We start from the raw sequence: 23,058 nt of genomic DNA on the forward strand, positions 1-23,058 counted from the left end.
TTGGTGAACCCCGTCTGTCTCTGGTCCATGTTAAAACTGTCTGCCGTGAAATGGTCAGTGGTGCAGAGGCGTTTATCCGAAGCTTTCCATGAGCGTGGCTCTTCACAAAATCTATCCACCTATTTTTCCTTTCATTATAAATAGGGAACTTAAATGGCGTTGCAGCGCAGCTGGAGTTCTTGCCTCCAGGGAAGATGCAGTTGCAGGTGGTGCGAGACATCCGGAAACTAGCTAGCTAGCTGATGTAAGCTACAATAACAGTACAGCAGGAGGAGCCATTCAGTGATCTGACGTAAATGGGGCGAAATGACGTAGATAGGGCATTTTTTGGCTCCGCCCATTAAAACTTGATATGAAAACGGAAGAGAAACTGTTCTTCGGTCTAACTTCACATTTCATTGCGACAAAGTTTTAGCGCTTTGCACATGCTTTCAGGAACTCATTTCACACGTATATAATGTACTTAGAAGCAAAACATGGAATTTACTTTACAGGATCTTTAAGTGGCTTCGCGGGTTGGCCACCAATTACTATTTGTATATAAACCATCAAAAGAAAAGAAGAGCACAAAACCTGTTGATATTGGATATATCATTCTTGGAAGGCATGATTCAATGGTCGCACCACATGATTTTTTCCAATTCAGTCAAAATTTACAGACACAGCATTGGCCACCTAAATAAAACTAGCTAGTTTCTCGCAGAAGGACACTATGACATTTTCTATCAAAATATCCATTTGTAAAAATAAATTACAATGTATTGTCTTTTTGAGGTCATACCACATGACATCCAAAAGTGGAAACTACATACCAGCCATTCAAAAAGTTATTTTCTTCAAAATATTAGAACCTGCTTGTTGCTTTCAAGGGTCATTTGCAAACTGATGTATGATGCAACTTCCTGTCTTTCAGTGGAATTCAAAATAAAAGCTCCAAAATGGTAATTTCTTGATGGTCGCACCGCACGATATTTCATAAAATGGGCATACTCGGACAAAGTTTGTTTTGTATATTATGACAGAAACATCAATAAAAGAGCACTGTAATTTCACATAAGACTACAAAACTCTTGGGAAATTATGCCAAACAGGGCAGAAAATAAATGTTAATACATTATGAGTAAATTTTCTATAAATTACATTTTGCTGAATGATTGAAGGGCTAGACAACAAACGCTCTAATGAAATAATCACAGACAAAGGCACGTTCAATAAGTTGAACGTGCCGTTGTAGCCAAATATCATTTGTTTTTTCGCTTTGCCATACTTGTTTAGCTCCTCATTTAGCCTTTTTTTGCGCTTCGCCCCTTAATTGCTGCTGGCAGATAAATTATTCTTTATTGGAGTGCAGTGGATATCAGCTTTTGCAACAGCTTGTAACAATCATTAGGATTCCTCCATTATGCCAGGCCATCTGTCAAAAACTCTGAAATTTGGTACACACACCTAATTTCTTACGAGGAGCAGATAAGCCATAATGTAATCAAGGATCAAGAAGATTAAGGAAATACTTCACTCAAAACGTAATCAAGTACATTTTAAATTACCGTTTACATTTTGAAAACTACTTGAAAAATACAAAATACACAACAAAACTACTCAATACAGTAACGTGAGTAAATGTATTTTGTTACCTTCCACCTCTGCCTATGTGTACAAGATACAAGATTCATGTTCTATCCTGTAGATTTAGGCCGAATCCCAATACTCTGTCTTACCCCTACCCCTTACCCCTAGCCCTTCATTTACCCCTAGCCCTTGTGTCTCTAAACTGAGGGATAAGGGCTACATAGCCCTATGAAATGAGACACCACTTGGTTACGGTTACGTATATCGATGTCTCCAAAGCAAGTAGTGTTATGCACTGATATCATTCGTTTGAAATTCGCTGCTAATGGAGTTTAATTAAAACTGTAGACATGTATGGAGTCCATTCAAGGCTAATCAGAGAAATGCGGGACTGTTGTGCGAATCAGCAATGTCTAACGTTAGCGTTGCAAACTAGCGATTTTTAAAAAGGTTTCAATTAAGAACATGGTTGCAAATACATATGTACAGGACTGTGTAGAGCACAACACAATACTGTCATAATTTTTTAATCAATTATTTAAGATGAAAATATTACATTTATGGGACTCTGGATAAACTGTCCGCCATTGTTGCAGGTAGTGCAGTATTCACATACCCCTTGGTTTCAATTAAGCTCCCTTGGTTTTAAGGGGTGCATACCCCTAGCCTTCGATCAAAAAGAGTATTGGGACACCACTTTCACGTTAACGCGCAAAACTAAGGGCTAGGGGTAGGGGTAAGACAGAGTATTGGTATTCGGCCTTAAACTAGCTCCACACACTTTCACCATGTGCACAGAAAAGGAACCGGCACTGCTATGTGCACCCTGTTATTCTGTTCTAGTTTAATTTAAGTAAGTGTACACAAACAAGTAATTTACTTTGGTGAGCAGTAGAGCCCGACCGATAAAGGATTTTTAAGGCCGATACCGATACAAATATTTGGTGATTAAAAAATCCGACATTCCGATATAGGCCGATATAAAAAATATTAATAAAATCCAGAAACGTGTAGCAAAACAAACTGATTTCCCTAACAGTTATTTACAGTTTACATTTAGTAATTTTTAGCAGACGTTCTTATCCAGAGCGACTTACAGTAAGTACAGGGCATTCCCAGAGGCAAGTAGGGTGAAGTGCCTTTCCCAAGGACACAACATCATTTCACACTACCCGGAATCGAACCGGCATCCTTCTGATTAATAGCCCGATTCCTTAACCACTCAGCAATCTGACTCCTGTTATTATTTGCTTACTAAAATAATATGATAATGCAGTAAAAAAAAAAAAAACTTGTTTGTTTTATTGTCACATCAGAACAGAGTAACATCAAAATATATTAAAGTTCTGATAAATAAAATGTATACAAATACAAACTTAAGATATGAAACCAAAAGTCCTTAAAAAAAAAAAAAAAAAAAAATATATATATATATATATATAGATATATTTTAAACAATAATATTCATTTATCGACCATTATAAATGCCCATACCGATAGTTTGAAAAATGCCTAATATCGGCCGATAATATCGGCCCGCCGATATATCGGTCGGGCTCTAGTGAGCAGCTGCATATCTAGCTTAGGAGTCGGGACTATTTTGATTATCGTAACACTGTAAGGGATGAGAAAGTAATTGTTAATAAAAAAAAATAGTTTATCCAAAAATAAAACTTATCACATCTTATTATTTATTTTGTTCCATATTCATGACATACAAAGGGAGATATTAGACAAAATGCTGCATCACTCAGCTACTTGTTAATACAGTTAATTAAATGGTGAATGACAATGTCTTAATGATTAGTTGATTAATTGTTCTAATAATTGTTAAATTCAGTGTGGCCCTTTGTGAAATTGAGTTTGACACCCCTATTTCACATTGTCAAATAAAATTGTATTGTATATGTCTATTTGGATTGAAACTGGAAATGGGCAGGGACTTTGTTTTACTGTGACTAAATACCCCCAAAACTGTAAAAACTCACACAAATAAGCCATGAACTATTTGATGAAAACAATATAATTTCCAATATTTTTACAAACATGTTTTTAAAATCAACATTATTTAGCTTTTGATTGCTCTCTGTAATGTGGCCTAACCTGGTCGGGAGCAGGACAAGTTGGAGATCAGAGATCAACCGGTATAAAAGCCCCGCCCACTAACTCATTCTTGAGGATAATGACGTCACCGTTCATAGAAGATCCTGTGGAGCTTGGTGCGCGGATAGTGAGAGGTGCGTTTAGAAGAGCCAGAACATTTAGTGACCGACAAATCCCTTTGGCATTCCCTGATGAGTATCTTTATGAAAGATATAGATTCTCAGCTGAGGGAATTACGTATCTTTGCCAGCTTCTTGAGTTGTATGTTGCCAATGCGACACATCGAAGCCGTGCGCTCACAGTCCCACAGACTGTATGCATAGCGTTGCGTTATTTCGCTACGGGTACTTTTATGTAGTGTCATGTTGATTTGTTATTCATATTCACTGGGGTGTCTCCCCTTAACCCCTTCCGTTGTCCTTGGGTTGCTTTGACCCATTTTCTAATTATTTCAGAATCAGAAATTTGGGTTTCCTTCAACCAAAACATTTAAAACCAAAATTAACAATGTGTATGGTACCGTACTATGCTCTTCACAAGTTAAATAAATGATCATTTCACTACTTTCATTGAATTTGGAGTTTCATTCACTTTTATAGCATTTTTCAAAAAGAATAAATATGACATTGAAAGAAAGAAATGGTGAAAACCCCCACAAAGGACTCAAAAGGCACAACAAAAAAGCCACAAAAAGGTATAAAAAGACCAAAAGTTAAACAAATACATCCTCATGTGTTCTCCCTTTCCTAGGAATACTGAAAAAAAATGTCAGTGTAACTAAGTTTTGTGTCATTCAGTCATTTACCTCTTCTCATATTCCAGTTTTTTCTATCTCCAGCCTTGTTTTTTATTTATTTATTAAAAGCCTCTTATACTCTATATCGAGCTCCAGGGTTCTTTTATACAGGGCCCTCACATTGTCTGCTCAAACCTGAAAAAAATAAAGAACATTGTCCCTTTGCAAGGCACACTTGGAGAAAGTTGAAGGTGTCCATTTGACTACTGTGTTTCAAGGTTTATTGCTTATATCTCGTGTCTTTGTCTTGGCCTTGAAGTGGAGGCCCTAGGCTCAGGGGGAGGTTCCTCTTCCTGCTGAGTTTAACACCATAGAAATTTCATCAATTGAGTCATATTTGAAATGAGCACTTTAAGGCCTGTGTCTCATGTTCAGACCACCACCATTAGCAAGTTAAAACCGACACTTCAATCACAGCCACACGTTCACACACTCTCACCGTCTGTGTTGCAAGTGGTAAAAAACCTAACAAGTGTACCCCCAAAATGCTCTCTGAGCAGGCAGACAATTTCCTGATCATCTAGGACCTCCACTTGAGAAAGTAGATGGCATATTTGATCAATATTCAGCAACCACATATGGCATACATACTGGCGTATGACTATTAGTTTCACTGTAACTTCTGTATGGCACAATGGGACGACAGTGGGTGGTGGCAGCAACACCACTGTATTACTGCAGAGAACAGTAATACATTTCACTCCTACAATATTCATAAATAATTGTTGAATGAACATGGTCACATAGATTACTTGAAACATACATAAGCCTGGATTTTCGAGCTGCTGCCACCAGGGTCTGAAGAAATGCCCCCTTCCACTCCTTCCATCATGGGGCGACCCTGATAGCTGGAGAGGGCCAGCTCCTCACCAGGAGTGAAGTCCTGTGGAGGAGGGCCCCCCCAGTTTTCTTTGCCTAATTTGTCTTCCTGTTGGCTGCAAGCAATTTCATTGTTCTATAGGCCCTTTGTATATCAATATCCTACAAAAGGGACTGACTCAGGCAATTCAGTCTTGTACTTTTTGGCCTTAAAATATGTGTATATGAAGTATTGCCTACTGCTACTTACCGTTTTGAATTATGTTTTTATATGTATTTTTTATTTGCTCCCATGATCGTTTGCCACTGCCAGGGTTGCAACTAAAATAATACAGCAACAAAAGTGTAAAGTTATGGAATGCACAAGTGTAATTATGGTCAAATCTTGTGCCTGGGGCAGTGATATCAATAAGTCACATAGCTTATGCATTTACAGCATCTGCTATTTTCTGCCATCTTGGCAGCAGCGACTTTGTAGATTTTTGCCTGTATTATATGTCTGTATTCCTGATATGTTTTTATTACAATATTTCACGCAGGAGGAGTAGACAAAGTTTGTAAGATTGTCTGCTCCTCCTGGGTGAAATGGGTGAAATCTTGTTTTGTCCATGTTTGCGATTGGACATACGGTGCAAACACCGCCCCTTTATGTGAACGTGCACGTCTCTAGATTAGAAAGATCTAGGTTGAGTTAGAGAGTTGATAACCTCCGTCGTGATACCGCTTATCGTGATTGCGATTGTTCGGCTTCGTGTATCCGGGTAGTTGAAAGTAATCCAGAGCATGTTGATCTTGATTCCTAGTACAGGCCCCTGGTCTAAGAGTTGAGTTGGTACCATGCAATTGAAAGTGTTAATGGTCAAAGAGGGTTGTCTTTACTCTTGATAATTAACTCTTGGTTAACTCTACACGGACAAGGACCTAGCTACATTGCTAACTCCTTTATAAACTACACACCAGCTAGAACACTGCGATCATCAAATGCAGGCCTATTAGAGGTCACCGGAAGCAGTCATAAGAAGATTGGTGATTCGGCCTTTGTCAATTACGCCCCAAAACTATGGAACAAATTACCCATAAATATTAGGGAAGCAAACACTCTATACATTTTTAAAAGACAGCTTAAAACCTACCTTTTTACCGAAGCATTTAAGTAATTTTATCTCAAAGGGGTTTTCCTACTTTTAAAGTTGTTTTCTCTCTTGAACAGAGATCTTATTGGGATTTTTATTTGAATTGTTTATCACTTGTATTATTGTTTTTATTGATTTTATGTAAAGCACCTTGAGCTACAATTCTTGTATGAAATGTGCTATATAAATAAAGTCTTACTTACTTACTTACTTGGTGCTTTTCCACTGCATGGTCCCCATTCGACTCTTCATGCTAGGTTTGTTTTTCCACTGCAAATAGTACCCCTTATGTTGCTGGCCATCATAGAGCGATGCCACAAGTAACTGCCATGATGTTGTCTTCAATGCAACACATACCACTTCGCTGGATCCTTTCCTCGGTTAAATTCGGTTAAAAACACTGATGGTTCAGCCCCTGGGCATTATACACATGTGCGCAAGATGATCACAAAGTCCCTAAACAGGACATGTACTCCAAGATAAACAAGTCTATTACATTTCAATTGTCTATTGTCTTACCAGCAGTGATATGTTTGTTAATAGCAGTGGCTATTAATAATGAGTATTTAGCAATAATTTGAATCCGCCATAGTAGCAACCTTACAGTCAACAAACACCACGCACCTTTGGTTGTGGTGGCTTGACCGAAACCTATGGAAACAATAGCCAACAAAACTAAAGATGCTATTCAATCTGAACTCCGATCACACCTCCAGAACCCAGAAAACAAGCCTTAATCAAAGCTACTTGGATGATAAATTGAGGATTCACTTATCCTAAGTGACTACTTCAAAACTCAAACTTTCTAAATATGAAAAAAATTGAAATGGAAATAAATAAAACATTCCTGTCCTAGAGTAATTTGAAGATTACCGACATGCAGACCTTTTTTTACCAGCATGTGTGACATGTTTAGGGTTGCAAAGGGGCGGAAAGTTTCCGGAACATTTCCGGAAAGTTTTAATGTGAATTTTGGCTCGGGAATAGGGGTTATGCGGAGCGCCCAGCGTTCGAACCGGAAAACAGATGTAATCGTTTCCGCTTCTCACTTCCGTACCCATTTGCAGCGCTTGGTGATGCAAAAAACTTATATTGACTGAGAAGTTCAAGCATTTTATAAATTATATTACTCTCTACATTAGGCTAAGTGTGACAGGTAAGAATAAAGTGATGAGTTTATATAACGTTATAATAGCCTAACGTTAGACCGTTTCCCAGGAGGTAACGTTAACGCTAGCTCTACAGTACACATTACAACGTTAGCCTACAGTATACACAAATAAGTTATCAATGAAATATATGAATTCAGCTAATTAATTTAAGAAGCTCATTTTAATTTACTGTCATATCCATATAAATCATTATTCTGGTTTATATGGCTAGGACCTGCAGTTCCTAGAAGGAATTAAGTTTACTAGCCTACTACTAGACCAAAAAAACTTTAAAGTTAGCAGGTGCATAACATTACGCTACCGACAAAATTTACCTGTCAGGGTCTTTGGGAAAGCGATGAAAGGCATAAATACTGTCACATTGCTAGTTGTTGCAGTTGATTGCCGAACACTGCGTTCTTTGAGTCCACTTGGACTTCGTTGTCATATTGTGTCTCTTTCTGTGTAACTGTTATAACTAGCTAGTATTTAACTTTGTTACTATCAGTCCAGGCAAAGTAGCGTTTTACAACAGACTAATTGTAAACAAAATGTTTTGCAGCTTAGATCATTTCTATGAGGTGTCCAGAACAACATACTAAAAGTCCTAAGAAATCCTAGTTGAGGAAATATGTTAAATTCTCATCAATCCGAGATGTGTGCCAATAAGGCCAGGCAACATTACACCCCAATGGGGCTATTTTTTTCCTTTACTCCTATCAAAATGAAACTTTACACACTGAAACTACCCAGGACAAGTACACATTTTTGTAATACAAGTTTCTTTAAAAATGAATATTAATATGTTAATGAGCTATACACTAATCGAATATGCCCAAAATACACCCAAATAGGCTTAATTTTTCCTTTACTCATACCACAATAAAACTTAACATAGTAAAAGTATAAATGAAACGTAACTTTTTATTACAAGTTTCTTTTGAAAGTAATTTGAATATGCACATGAGCTCCACACTTATTGAATATGCTCTAATTTGAATAGGCAGAAACACCATTCATATGACAAATACATCGGCCCAATCTTCATCCAATCATCCTTCTGCTAATGACCTGATGGTCATTATTGGCATAAATCTCCCATCCAAAACATGCCACCCCCAGTCTTTTGGTCCATACGTTCACTTTCCCCTTTCCACTCCATCATTTGGCAAAAGACCCAAAGACTATGGAACTTTGCAGCTGTTGACGTTGGAGGGATAGTTACATCTATGCATTTAGCAGACGCTTTTATCCAAAGCGACTTCCAAGCTTTACAAAAGTGCATAGGTCACTGATCATAACAACGAGATAGCCCCAAACATTGCGGGTAGCCAAAACATGAAGCATACATTGGGAAAAACCAAATAAGTCCCAAAGGGAAGAACCATAAGAGCATGTTTAGACAAGTTACAATTAAACAACATGAACTTCAGAAGTGCAAGTGTGTACCTGTAGAAAAAGCAAGCAACAATAATATAATTCACAACGAGTACAATAACTTTAAATCAGTTACAACTAACCAACAAGAGCAACAAGTCTCTCAATAAGAGTCATTGTGATCCTGGAGGAAACTGGCTGGACCTGATGTTAATCATTCCTAAGTACCGGAACAAGTGCGTCTTGAGCCTTTTCTTGAACGTGGGGAGACAGTCAGTGTCTCTGATGGAGGTGGGGAAATGATTCCACCATTGGGGGGCCAGACAGGAGAAGAGCTTGTGTTGGGACCGGGCGCTCTTGAGCGGTGGGCCCACCAGGCGGTTGTCAGAAGAAGACCGTAGTTGGCGGGTAGGTGTGTAAGGCTGGAGGAGAGACTTGATGTAGTCGGGTGCAGTCCCATTTACCGCTCGAGTCTCCACTATATTACGCTGCACCTCAAAATGCTTCTGACCTTAGATCACAATACTTTCTTTTAGCAATTTACAATTTGTATTGCTGCATACATAGCCTAACTCTTACATACATATACAGTACATTTGCCTCAACCCTTACTGCAGTTCTGGGCTTGTGCTATTGTTGTTCAGTTTCTGTGCAGGCATGAACAGGGGGGACAACCTGGATATTGAGATCTGAGTAATGAGCTGTCTGAAAGAGCAGTGCAGCAGTGTTGCACACTGCTGTGCCAGCTTTGCACGAACACTGACTGGAGGTCATGACGACAGGTTCTGAATCACGTAGCACTATCTGTGTAAAATACACAAAGAGACAATTAGACAAACATTGATACTGATGTATCCTTTGAATTGTTTTTGAAGTGATATTTGCTACTATTCAGATACTGCTGAATTAAGAATTGGCCTAGTAAAGTTGCTGGGGTAAGTTTGTTGACAAGGGGTTTCCTACAAGTCTATTACAATACGAGGTGAGGTATACCATACCAAATATGTTGCAATAGAAAGATTTACTGTCAATCAACTTTGCCCCAATTACCTTACTTCTCCACTAACAGGTAGACTATAGCCATTTATCAAGTGTCTCAGAAGAACGTTAACATAGTCGAGAACATGTTCATGGTCAAATGAAAGCAGTTGTAATGTAAATATTTTCGTTCTGAGAGGCTTGATGAACGCATGCTATGCTGCAGTCATTGAACTGGAACAGACTGCAAAATTGAACAGAAAACCCAAACCCATCCCTAAACATTAGTCTACTCTCAAGCTGTGTGGTTTTTCATCTGCATAGACCTGTGACAAGCTGCTCTGACACTGATAGTACCGGTCAACCTGTCTTTGTTTGAAACTGGTGGACAAGAAGATACAGCATTCATCCATTCAGTACTTTTATCATTATTCTAACAATATTTTAGAAATCTGAAACACCTGCCAGAACAAAGGTCTACCTACAGTCGACACATTAGACCTACAGTCAGATGGATTACATAACGGTTGACCAGCATAAACACACAGGACATCGTAGTAATTATACTGTTGGTACTATAACCCCATCGCTAAAATGCAGTCTTCGTTTGACTGTTTTAATCGTCTGCGAGCAAAAATAAAAGACTACACTACTGATAGCATACAAGTCTAAACTAACTAGTTAGCTAACACTATCGCTATATCCGATGCCATTAGCAAAAGCTACATATATTACATACCTTCATAATTATGAATAAATGAGGAGGCGTAAAACTTAAATACTAGGGATGGGACGTCTGGCACTGACGCATCGATGCTTGTGTCGCAAAACCAATACGCACAGTTTCGAAAAAGTGGTTTGGAGCTTGTGTCAAATTACGATGCCACGTGATTGATGACGTTGAATGCTTCAGACGTCACGAACTGGTTCAAAGTTGTGGCGCACTTCTAAACAACAACAAACAAGTAACAAATCCTGTTCCTGAAGAAGAACTAAAAAAAATTATCAAATAAGACTGTTGCACAAACACATTCCCCCGAACCCCGTTATGGTACACTGCCTATTCATATTGCACAAGCACATCCCCACTGTCCCAAGTATTCCCCTGATTCACAATACATATCACAAATGTAAGGAAAGAGACAGCTATATAAGCAGAGTGGTCGTGTAGGCTACTACTCTGTATCAGCGGTCATTTAATACTTCCATACACTTAAGCATTCTACCGCCCTTATACTGTTTGCTGAACATTACAAAGTGTGGTGTAGACTAGTTGAACATCACAGTAAAACATATTTATTGTATGAAAATTACACAGTTCTCAAATACACATGTATGGTTTTAATGAATGAACACGAATATCAGACCATCACGTAGCCTTACAAAAATGAACGACATTGAATAATTAACAGGCGAAGTACCGTCAGAAACTACTGGTACATCTCATTCGGTTAGTTTAAACGGCTGCTATAATTTTAGCTGACCACTAGATGTCACTGTGCTCTCCAATTTAAATGCGCCAATAGTTCGGCTCTTTGGTTCGGCACAATCCGGAAGAAACCACCAAAGCTTCACAAGGCATTGTTTGCCCATCCCTATTAAATACCTTGTCTAACAGAGTACTCGGGGCTCTGGACGTCCGTTTGGCAATACGGTGTACATCGGAAATTGTAATTAAGGGTAACGTTAGCTCCTGTAAACACCGAAGGTGGCCATTACTACGCTGTGTGTACATCAGTAGCGGACGGCCGGAAGTAGTTACATCTGTTTTGTGGAACCCGGAAGAATGTTGCGCATAACCCCTATTTTGAAGCAAGAAAAAACGTCTTTGTCATCAGTGTTGCGTCTGAACATTTCATCCCTATGCCTGGCAAGTGTGAGAGCGCCGAATTGCGTAGAGGCCAAGAGCGGTATTGCAGACAGAGATTTCAATTATAGCTCTCAACATTTTTGGAGCTGTGAACTTAGTTACAAAAATTTAACTATGAACTGAACTAGTTCATGTAGAAAGTGAACTTTCCCAACACTGTTTGTCATTACCTAGCATATTGATTACTTGGTAAACTGAAGCCATGTTCATTTTAATACCAAGTTTATTTGTATACAGTAGACTAACTTTTTACAGCAGTGAGAGTAGGATTTATGTATGTCCACACAAAAGTTGTATTATAAATGTTTGCATGCATGTCTGCGTATGACAAGGTAAATACAGTTAAATTACCCCAAAATGTCCAGTTTATTCCTGTTAATTCCCGTTAATTCCCGTGGAAAGTTTCCAACTTTGAATATTCCCGGAATTTTGCAACCCTACATATGTTTACTTATTCATTATGATCTCATTTGTTGTCTGTTATCTAAAATGATATGAATTTAGCTTTTAATTTGTGTTGGCTTTTCATACTGAATATTTACTGTTCACTGTTGCCACTAACTTCTTTCGCCTTCATCTCATTGATTTTTTTGAATACATGAAGGGTTCTTTATGAAGGCCAGGAGCGACTCATCCAGGGCTGTGAGATCATCCAGGCCACCCCATATGGTCGATGTGCCAATGTCAACAACAGCTCAGCCACCTCACAGCGCATCTTCATCACCTTCCGCCGTGCACCACCTGTCCAGCCCCAGAATTCCCTGGCAGTCACTGACATCTGTGTCATAATTACCAGCAAGGGGGAGACTCCTCCACACACATTCTGCAAAGTCGACAAGAACCTCAACTGTGGAATGGTGAGTGTGATATAGTTGCACACGTAGTCATGAAATTACAGTAAAAAGGATAATGGCAGTTGTTACCATAACAAACTAATAACTAGCAATAATAGGTATTCTATTTTTCAATGGATAACAGCTTTTGCTGTGTCCTTCTGACATGAAGGTAAATGTATTTTTTTTGTTTTTCTTTCCAGTGGGGCTCCAGTGTTTTTCTGTGTTACAAAAAGTCTGTGTCCGCCTCCAACTCTATCAATTACAAAGCTGGTAAGTCAGATAACTTTTTTTCATCCTCTATCTTGGATAGAGTTGGGTACTGAAACCAGGTATCCACAGGACTAAATTGCAACTCAGATTTTGTTCACTTAATAAACTCCCTGAGTTGTCGATTTAAATATCGGTGCTCTGAAATGGACATTACACGCAACAGAAGCATCCCCTAGTGTCATCGCTAGTTAACATAACACTTGCACTGATGGTTGTGGGTAGTATAAGATAACTGTTAAACTAGCTACCTCTAACACGGTTAATATACCAAAAAATTTGGCTCTATTTCACTCTAACGGTGCGTGTCCACTACAGCAAAGTGGGCGGAGCGGAGTGTCGGCTTCCAATTCATTTTAAATGAAGCCGGGCATTAACGCTTGCGTAGTGCCTTCCTTCGTGGGAAGGCGAGCGGAACGTTGCGAGCTGAAATATTCTCAACTTTATGTAAATTAGGAGGATTAAATGCTAGCGTTGGCCAATCGGATTGGTTTCTTGTTTCTTGTAACCTAGCAACCGTTGGTCATGGTAAACATTTTTAGGTTTCACAGTTTAACAATGGAGGACAAACTAATGCAAGGCACCTATTGTTTTTGTTAGTTTTATTAGGGGCCAAGCAGCGAAGCTACTAGGGCACCTATTGTTTTTGTTAGTTTTATTATTATTAGGGTTCTGCCGGTAGGAGGAAACCTATTGTTTTTGTTCGTATTCTTATTCTTATTCTTATATTTCTCCATTAAATGGCTCAATAGCTCAAAGTCCTCGTCCCGATTTATTCAAATTTGGCCCAATGATACAACAGGTCACTCACTACTCCCAGACGGCTAGTGGACCATGTACGCCCATAGGTGGCGCTATAAGCCACGCCCAAAGTCTACATGATTTCCCAGGCTGCCCCATTACTCCAAAATGCCTGTAAATTGGTAGACATGCCTTATTTCTCATGGGGAACAAAAAAGCCTCAATAACCCACATTGTCAGACTTATTACATTTATTGTACTGTCCAAATTTGGTACATTTAGTCATTTAGCAGACGCTCTTATCCAGAGCGACTTACAGTGAGTACAGGGACATTCCCCCGAGGCAAGTAGGGTGAAGTGCCTTGCCCAAGGACACAACGTCATTTTGCACAGCCGGGAATCGAACTGGCAACCTTCTGATTACTAGCCCGACTCCCTCACCGCTCAGCCATCTGACTGTACAACCTTCAAAACCATTCTCCCCAGGAACCATAGAGTAATCAACTTGAAATTTGTTACAGATGTGTAGAATACAGGTCTTTATATTGGGTCAAATGGAATAAGAAATGCAATACAAAATGGCTGAATTTGGGTGTATTTATGTAAATGGACACATTGCCTCAATATATTTGTGTCAATAAATCAAATATAATTTTGACTGATGGTTTTTCAAACCTAATTGGGTTCGAGATGACATCACTCTGAAGTACCATAAACAATTTCACCTTGGTCTGTCAAAATATGATTGACTTACAGCTGTTTAAACTTTGGCCGAATCTAACAATGCTTGCCACAGGAGATCAGATAACTTTTTTTATACAGTAACTGACCGAAGGAATTGCCAACACTGAGAATAGCTCAATGGGCTGAGACAGTGACTGCAATTTACATTTATGCATTTAGCAGACACTTTTATCCAAAGCGACTTCCAAGAGAGAGCTTTACAAAAGTGCATAGGTCACTGATCATAACAAATCATTCCTAAGTACCATTGTACTCCCGGAACAAGTGCGTCTTAAGCCTTTTCTTGAAGGTGGGGAGACAGTCAATGTCTCTGATGGAGGTGGGGAGTTGATGCCACCATTGGGGGGCCAGACAGGAGAAGATCTTGTGTTGGGACCGGGCGCTCTTGAGCGGTGGGACTAGGGATGGGGACCATTAATTTTTATCGATATCGATACCATTTTCGAGACTGCTTAACGATCCGAGTCTTTATTGATACCACTATTGATACTTTTCTGGGGTGAGCTTGAGCTAACCACCATCTAAATGAATGAATTTGGCAAATGTTAAATATATAGCAGCACCCACACAACCCACGCCACACTTCATGTAAACAATATTACTGAACAACATTTATAACTTAACCCTTGTGTTATCTTCGGGTCATTCTGACCCATCAGTCATTGTGACCCACCGTCGTATTGCGACAAATTTACCTCATACAAAAACAAAGTGAAGCATTTTCTTTTAACTGTCAGGCTGTCTCAGACCCCCCACTTTGGAATGGTTAAAATAAAATTATTTACATTTGTTTTTGTACTGGGTAAAATTGGGTAAACACAACGATGGTTCGTTATGAACCTTTGGGTCATGTGACCCGAAGGCAGCACGAGGGTTAAGTAAAACAGATGTCAAATAGAACAAGGGGAACGTGTTGCTCTCAGGAGGAGGCTGGATAAAAGCAGCGCATATTGGGACAATGGATCCTGGCTCTGGCTAAATCTACAGATGTACTATCCACAACCTGGATGAGTAACTAGTATAAATGACTGTGATTGGTTGGTTGACAAAAAGTGACATTGACAAGCCGTCATTGTTCAAGACGTTATGAAAAGTTACGAACATGTTTCAACAAAAGGCACCTGATATAGCTAAATGACCAGCTAACCAAACCCAACCCTTTTTATCTCATCCCTGTTATTGTTCAACAAGATGCTTAAGCAGCCCACAGAGCCATGCTCCCGGTGACTATGTTTTGAATGATCAGCAGCGGGGCGGGGGAGGCTAGTCTTTACTCACACACTGACTGTGCTCGTAAAAAAAAATCCAGTTCGCGCACGCATCAAATTTTAGGGGCATATGCAAGTGAAATAGTTGCACTGTAGAGCCCTGGCTCTTATTTTTGAGGCTTATTATTGTCAACGATGGATACTTTCTACGAAGTTGGGGTGCGCTGACTGCGCTCACCATGCATACCTGTCTTCGAGAAGCAACGGTGCCAACTCCAGCTGCCGTTGCTGGACAACCCTCCTCCTCCACCCAAGTTCAAACAGTACCATCTGCTAACTGAAAATATGCCCCCCAAAATGTAAGTAAGCTTGACATTTATTTAGTGCAAAATCGCTTTCATAAAAAGCTCACTGGTAGCGATCATTGTCAGTAACAACGCCAAGTGCGATATAGCCCTGTGTGGAGAAGCTGCCCCGGTAAATTGTACCACGGTACAGTACTAGACTACTGCTGTGTTCGTCTTGGTAGCGATTGCGTTGGTTGAATTGGATTTAACGTTCCGTTGTACGGTTTAGGCTGAAATTAATTATTTTCATGAACAGATTGACAAAGTTTAGGCTGTGGCAATGAAGTTAAGGTTAGTAGTTGGATAGATTTTTTATTTAAGAAAGGGGAGTGGCGAACATGTTCTGTCGCCGTTTGAGTTCCTACAGCTGTAGATGTTTTTGTAGTGTCTCGTGTAGGCTACAGCGTTTCAGTGAGCAACACTGGTTTGAAACCACAGGTAATGATAATTTCACCCACAAATCGTTTACTTGTAATGTAATGTCATAATAAATCATACAACGAAAATGTATTTGTGAGGAATGTTTATTTTAACGATTGAAAAGAGATGCATCATAGACCACTGTAGTATGTGTTGCCCGGGCAACAGAGACTAATGTCATGATGCTAATACTTCAGTGACATAGTAGATTACTGTTTCCGAAAGTAGATGTACTTCCTTAATAAAATCATCTTATATTGTACATTACACGTCACAATTGTGTGTCATATCAGAAAGTAAAATTAGTAAATAGTTATCACCCTGGCCTCTTTGCTTGTTGCGTTTCTGAAGCTGCCTTGCAGTAAAGCAGTTAGCTTAGCTATCTCCCAGAAGTTAACGAGCTGCTAAACTAATGTTCTGCTAGAGGTAGTCACGCGAGTTTTCGTGATGTTAGTGACGTAAGTAGCGTCATTGACTGTGGCTAGCAAGTTAGCCACCGTTAGCTTCACTTTTCGCCACAAAAACTTAATTTCCACTTAAACCATGCAACGGAACGTAAATCCCAATAGAAGCAATTCAATCGCTACCAAGACAAAACTTTTGACACCTAGGTTGTCTATGTAGGCCAAATATTGACTGAGTTTTAGGGGGGCAAAAAGAATAATAAAAATATTAATATATATGTGAGAGAACAAAGGTTGTACCCTTGCCGAAGGCAAAGCACACCCAATAATATATATGTGAGAGAACAAAGGTTGTGCCCTTGCCGAAGGCAAAGCACACCCAATAAGTATGCAGAATAACAATAGTGTTTTTGCTTGCAGCAAACACACTAATTATGGCGTATCCGTTCTTTGACAAGCCTGTGGTGGATGAAGGTGCTCAGATTATACAAAGAGCGTTTATCCCAAGGGTCTTCAGAGACAGAAGTAATGCTTCCCTGACCAGTATCTGTGGAATAATTATAGGTTCAGCAGGCCCAGCATAGTTTATCTAGATAGATTTAATTTGTCAATCTTAAAAAAAGTAAATACATACTTTAGCAACTCTTAAGGATGGCAATGAACACATAAGAGCAGCCTACCATCCTTTGTAGAAAGTAATAGAAAGGAGAGTAGTAGACTAGAATAGTAGAAAGGAGGGTAGTAGACTGCAGTCTATGTAGGTAGGCCTATACTATGTAGTCTGCTGGAATCACACACAAGAAAGCAAACTCACTGTAGCCAAGCCTTGACACTGTTCAGTCTGTCTGCATCTCTGTGTGTCTTTGCATGTGGGACATTTTTGAACGGGCAACTATGCCAGGTAGTGGTGGAACGGTACACTGAAGTCACGGTTCGGTTCAGACATCACGGTTCGGTACGAGTTCGGTACAACGGAGGGAAAAGCAAAACAAACCAGGTCCCTCTATGACTGAATACAGCGCATTGAAGATGACATGTAAATTCCGATTGCGTCAGTAATTTTTTTGGCCCTATTTGTATGTGTATCTAATGGCTGGTTAAGCACTGTAGGGAGAAGTTGAACTTTTTGTTTTTGTCTCGTTCCAGTGATGGGCACACCTGGGTGATGGCGTCGGATATTTTTATTCATTTAGCACACGCCAGATGCGTTTATATGCGTTAGCATGTTAGATGTATTTCCACTCACATACCCCACAACCGATTATGTCAGTAAGAGGCTAGGAACTTGAATGGGAAAATGTGTCCAAACTTTTGACTGGTACTGTACAAGTTGAAGAATACAGGATCAAAGTGCGCAAGTGAGTTTTTCGCTTGTCGTCCGCAGTGAACGGAGAGTAAAAGCACTGCTTATTCTAAAAAAAAAAATTATTTGATTATGCGTAACTGCTACGTTCGTCATCGTAACGTCTAAACAATTGGAATAACACACATATTGCATATATAAATCAAAAGAATAAACATTAAAAATACAAGTTTATTAAATACAATTATTTAATAAAAATGTTTAAGTTTGAATTTTGGCAGGGTAAACATTGCCTACTCAGACTGCACGTCACTGCCCACAACTGCTTAACAACGCCGACACACAGTGCTTGTCTTATCCACCACTCTCTCGCCTGTACTACTGTAACTGAATGGGAAACCGAAGTTTTCCCAAACTTGCAATCCTAAAAAGGCCGGCGGGTTCTCCATCTTTCAAGGGTCACCACTCGCCATACTCGTCCTTTGTGCTGCTAGCTAGCCACACAAAGGATCTCTTGACTCACGGCGGCGCCAATCAGAGCTTCAGAGATACAGATTAGATGGCCCTAAAGAACACGAGTATCGAACAGTAGTTCCGCATTACATAAATTAATTTGCACCCAAGTTTTATTTATTGTTATACTGTGTATTCTCCGTGTAATTTCATGCACCGAACCGTACAGTTCGGTACGAATACATGTACGGTTCCACCTCTAATGCCAGGAAATATGAAGGGTATACCTTGCTCCAAAGCAGTACCTGAATATTATCATCAGTTTTTCAGGTCATCTTGAAACACAAAGAATCAAGGAGACTTTTTATTCAATTGTATAAAGTATTTTCATTGTTTAAAGTAGCCTATTTGTTGACAAGCCTCTATATTACCTCTCCTTCTGGCTTCCCCAATGTTATAGGTGCAATATACTGTCCCCATGGGTGTATCTAGGCCCACTGTAAGACTCAAGGGGTGACTGCCTGGTGCCCCCAGGGTTGAAAAAGTGTTTCTAAAATGCCCTTGAGTGGCAAAAATTAGACCAAGTGCCCTACTGTCTGCCATTCACATTGTGAAATATGCTTGTGCACAGGATGCCCAATGCAATAAATGAGTGTTCCCTCTATAAATTTAAAAACATGTCTTAATGAGTTCCTTTTATAGTAGAGAAAATGTGATGCAGTGCCCTTTAAGGTGCCCTTACAATGGTCTAAATTGGACTGTTCCCATGCCCTTACTTCCAATGGAAAAGGGTGCTGTTATGAAGTGCCATTTATGCTGCCCCTACATGACAGTGTCCCAAATGTTGCCCTTTCCAAAGAAGACGATTAGATGCTGTGCCCAACAGTCTCCCCTAATGTTCCCACTAGGGCATGCTTTCCCAAAGTGAGGCTGTGACAACCCTTGGCACAGCCAAAGTCTGTCACTGTCCAAGCCCCCTCTGGATCTGTGGAGGCAGACTATGTTAATTGGAAATCTGTAAATATGGGGCAGCTGTCCATACACTGTCAGCCAGAATAGTAATAATTGGATTTGGATTAAATATGCACGCGTAATATAATAATGATACATTCTTAGTCATGCTGAGCAATTTTAAATGACTGTTCTGCCAAGCAAAGTGTGCTACAGTTTTGGTCACCTTCTGATCTGAAGTCGGTGCTGGATCTGTGCAATACTAGTTATTTCAGTGAATCCCCATTTTAGTCATGGTTATCTTTCCCTTTTATCTTAAAGCTCAGCATTTAGCTTATCAGTTAATAAATGTGTGTGGCAAAGTTATTTTGAAGTAATTTATTAATTTTGTTCAAGATGTGAAGACAAAAACATAGTTAGCCCACATCAAGTGCAATTAACCATGGCCTTCAGTTTTTAGAATTTTATCCTACAATTTTCAATTGCTGTCACCTTCTTTTTTTGGGCTATTATTTTCAATCTCCTGTTGATAATATCGGCCATAGTCAGCCTACTGTCAGAACGGTTTCAGACAGCTCATCAAATTATGCTAATTAGTAGTAGGCCTAAATGCATATATATATATGTTAAGTAAATTTGGTAGGTCTACAATTTACGCATTTTAACAGTCGTAATGGTTTGACAAGTTGTCTCCCTTGCCATGTTAATAGCGGCAACATTGCCCTTTTTGGGGACAAAAAAAAAAACAAAAAAAAAAACAAAAAAAAAAATTTACGCTGCTGAAACATCACCACTCTGCTGTTTTATGCTTTGCTTTTTGCGACATAACTCCTCTTCTCGACGATCGCCTGATCTGGGCTGCACAGTCTAAGCTTATTGAGGTCTAGCTTGAATTAGCGTTACCTGTTAGTGGAACGGAACGTTAGTGGAACGGCTTGAGGCTTAAGTCTAAGTTGACGTTTACCCAAGTGAAACTTATTCGTGTTAGCGCGACTTGCGTTATCTTGTACATGTCTCTTTCTTATTTGTAATTGAAGGGGTCTTGAAGACAAAAGTCGGTCAAGAAATCTTGCCATTTTCTTTTTTGTTTTATTCCTTCTAATTTCCATACAAACTTTGCGCTCGAATTATGCTAGCCTCGTCAACATTAACGAAGATTAACAACACGTTAATCAACATATGCTGAGCTTAGTTAACCACATCCTCAACAATGTTTCCCACAGAATGTGATTATATTTGTGGCGGTAGGTAGGGGCGGATAGCCTGGTCCTAACCAGACTCTCGTACATTGCATTTGTACAGAGTCTGGCCTCGCTCCATTGACAAGCGTTGACTTCCTTGTAGGCGGGTACTCTGTTGAAGTTTAAAACTATTGGATCTGCCCAGAGCCACTCTGATCTGCCTTAACCAATCGCTAGCGTTCGCCTTAGCCAATTCCTTCACCACTACTGTTACAGAGCTGGCTGCCGTAGCTGGAAAATCTAACTTTTTCCGAACCCCGTGGGGGGGGGGAGGGCCACAACATCATTGCCACCAGCAAAACTTGTTCTTGCTCCGGCTTTAGCTGTTGGATATTCGGCAGCGTTGCCAAACTGGACTGAATGGCTTCGCTCGCATCTTTCTCCGCCGCCATTACGGAACTACAACACAAACTAGCGCACGACATTTAACGTCATCGTTCTCAGCCACTCCATCTGTTCGCTGATTGGCCGGTTGAAAATCAACCTGAAAAATCTGACTTACTTACCGAATGGCCAGACCTAGTACAGAAGCAAAATAAAAATTGAGCGGAAGTATGTAGGAGGGCAGAGCCAGGCTAAGGGGCGGAGCCAGACGTTGTAAAAATTGTGGACTCAGCCCAAACTTATGCCCGAGTATCGGTTAGATATGAGTGTAGATAATGTTTATCACGGTATAATTCGTAAGCACTGACGGTATCGGTATATATCACGATATATTAGTTATTATTAAAATGTCATGACAATGCAATCCGTGCTGCAGCGGCTAATCTACCCGCACGGATTTGGATTGGGTAACTCCGGAGTGTCACATGAGTTGAATTTTCCAAATTTCCACATGCATGGCTTTCAGGTGGTGAAAAAGATTGCTAGTGTTTCCACCTTTGTCTAGCACAATTCGACGACACAACTTACAGAGTAGTGTTTTTGTTGGTCGATGTCGGATAACTTGAAACCAAACCAATGCCAAACGACAGAAGAGGCCCAATGTTTTTTAACCAATTCTTCTTTGTCCGGCAAATCAAACCCACTGGCATTATTTTCAGACATCATTAACGCTTGCCAACAAAAGCAGTTTACTCATATGAATGTTTGCTTCTTCTGGAATTGCGCTAGCTTGTTTGTTTACATTTGCATTTAGTCATTTAGCAGACGCTCTTATCCAGAGCGACTTACAGTAAGTACAGGGACATTCCCCCGAGGCAAGTAGGGTGAAGTGCCTTGCCCAAGGACACAACGTGTTGCATGACCGGGAATTGAACTGGCAACCTTCGGATTACTAGCCCGATTCCCTCACCGCTCAGCCACCTGACAATGTGTGCAGCGTCCATGCTGCATGTTTGCAGCACAAATTTGAACTAGCCCAATAGGCAGTATTACTTGACTTAAATTTTATACCAAGCAGAAAGGCTTTACTTAATACATGTATTAATATATCGTGATATCCATGATATGGCAAAATCCATATCATGGCACAATGCAAAACCGGTATTCGTGTTCATACCGGTATACTGCCCACCCCTAGTGTAACCACAGTCTCTGATTTTTTGTGTCGTGTAAAAGTTGTCATTTGTGAGAATGGGTTGCCCGGTAGACCGCATAGTCTTAGACCACAGCCATGATTGTTCGTGTCATAGGACTAAATTCATAATTTCGTATTTCGGTCAATTCTAAACCAAAAAGCAGGAGGAGGGCAATGTTTAACAGATATGATGATGGTGAAGACAGCCAGATTGTCAGTATTTAATATAGTTTGCTGTCAAACTCCAAAATTATTTGTTCGCCAAGTGAGTGCCACGTTAGCCTGCATTGACTTCGTCACCAAGTGCAGGGTCGCGTCACTCAGTCCCTTTTCGGTGGACCGATCGAGGACGCGTTTACTGCCCATTGTAGTGATGATACTTTGCTGGATGATGAAATTCAACCTTCTGAAGTTCAATACAAAAACCTAGAAGCGGAAATCGAACCGGCGACCTTGTGATTGACTTGGACATAAAATGAAATTTGATTGACGTCTCCTACACCCTACCGCTCCTTAACTCCAATGCAATCCCCTGTCTTATGGTTGTTTCTATGAGCCAGACGACAAGGATGTTCACATAACTTGACTTCTTTTATTGAGCCATCTTATTACATACCACATACATACTTTCTTGTAGCCACATACTAATTACATCATTATGTACTATACATGTTATAACACAATACACTACACCCTGTGTACATGTAAATGGTAATTCCCACACTGTCAATAAGATGCTTGTCTTAATGCACTGATCAAAGTTATTGTAGGAGTTATGTTAGACACATGTAAGTCTTCTTGTCAGTGTGGGAAATCACAGTGGTGTTT

At 39.9% G+C, this 23,058-nt stretch overlaps 1 protein-coding gene across 8 annotated transcripts in view; it reads left to right on the forward strand.

Annotated features, from left to right (window-relative positions):
* dennd4c (DENN/MADD domain containing 4C) overlaps positions 1-23,058 on the forward strand; it is a 173,142-nt gene that overhangs the window by 19,029 nt on the left and 131,055 nt on the right. For all 8 annotated transcript variants that reach the window (XM_067261180.1, XM_067261185.1, XM_067261182.1 and 5 more), the window contains exons 3-4: positions 12,401-12,653; positions 12,833-12,902. In XM_067261180.1, the coding sequence (XP_067117281.1) occupies positions 12,401-12,653; positions 12,833-12,902 (323 nt within the window). The remainder of the gene's footprint in view (positions 1-12,400; positions 12,654-12,832; positions 12,903-23,058) is intronic.

The sequence above is a fragment of the Osmerus mordax genome, chromosome 23 (assembly GCF_038355195.1).
Source record: "Osmerus mordax isolate fOsmMor3 chromosome 23, fOsmMor3.pri, whole genome shotgun sequence".
Taxonomy (NCBI): domain Eukaryota; kingdom Metazoa; phylum Chordata; class Actinopteri; order Osmeriformes; family Osmeridae; genus Osmerus; species Osmerus mordax.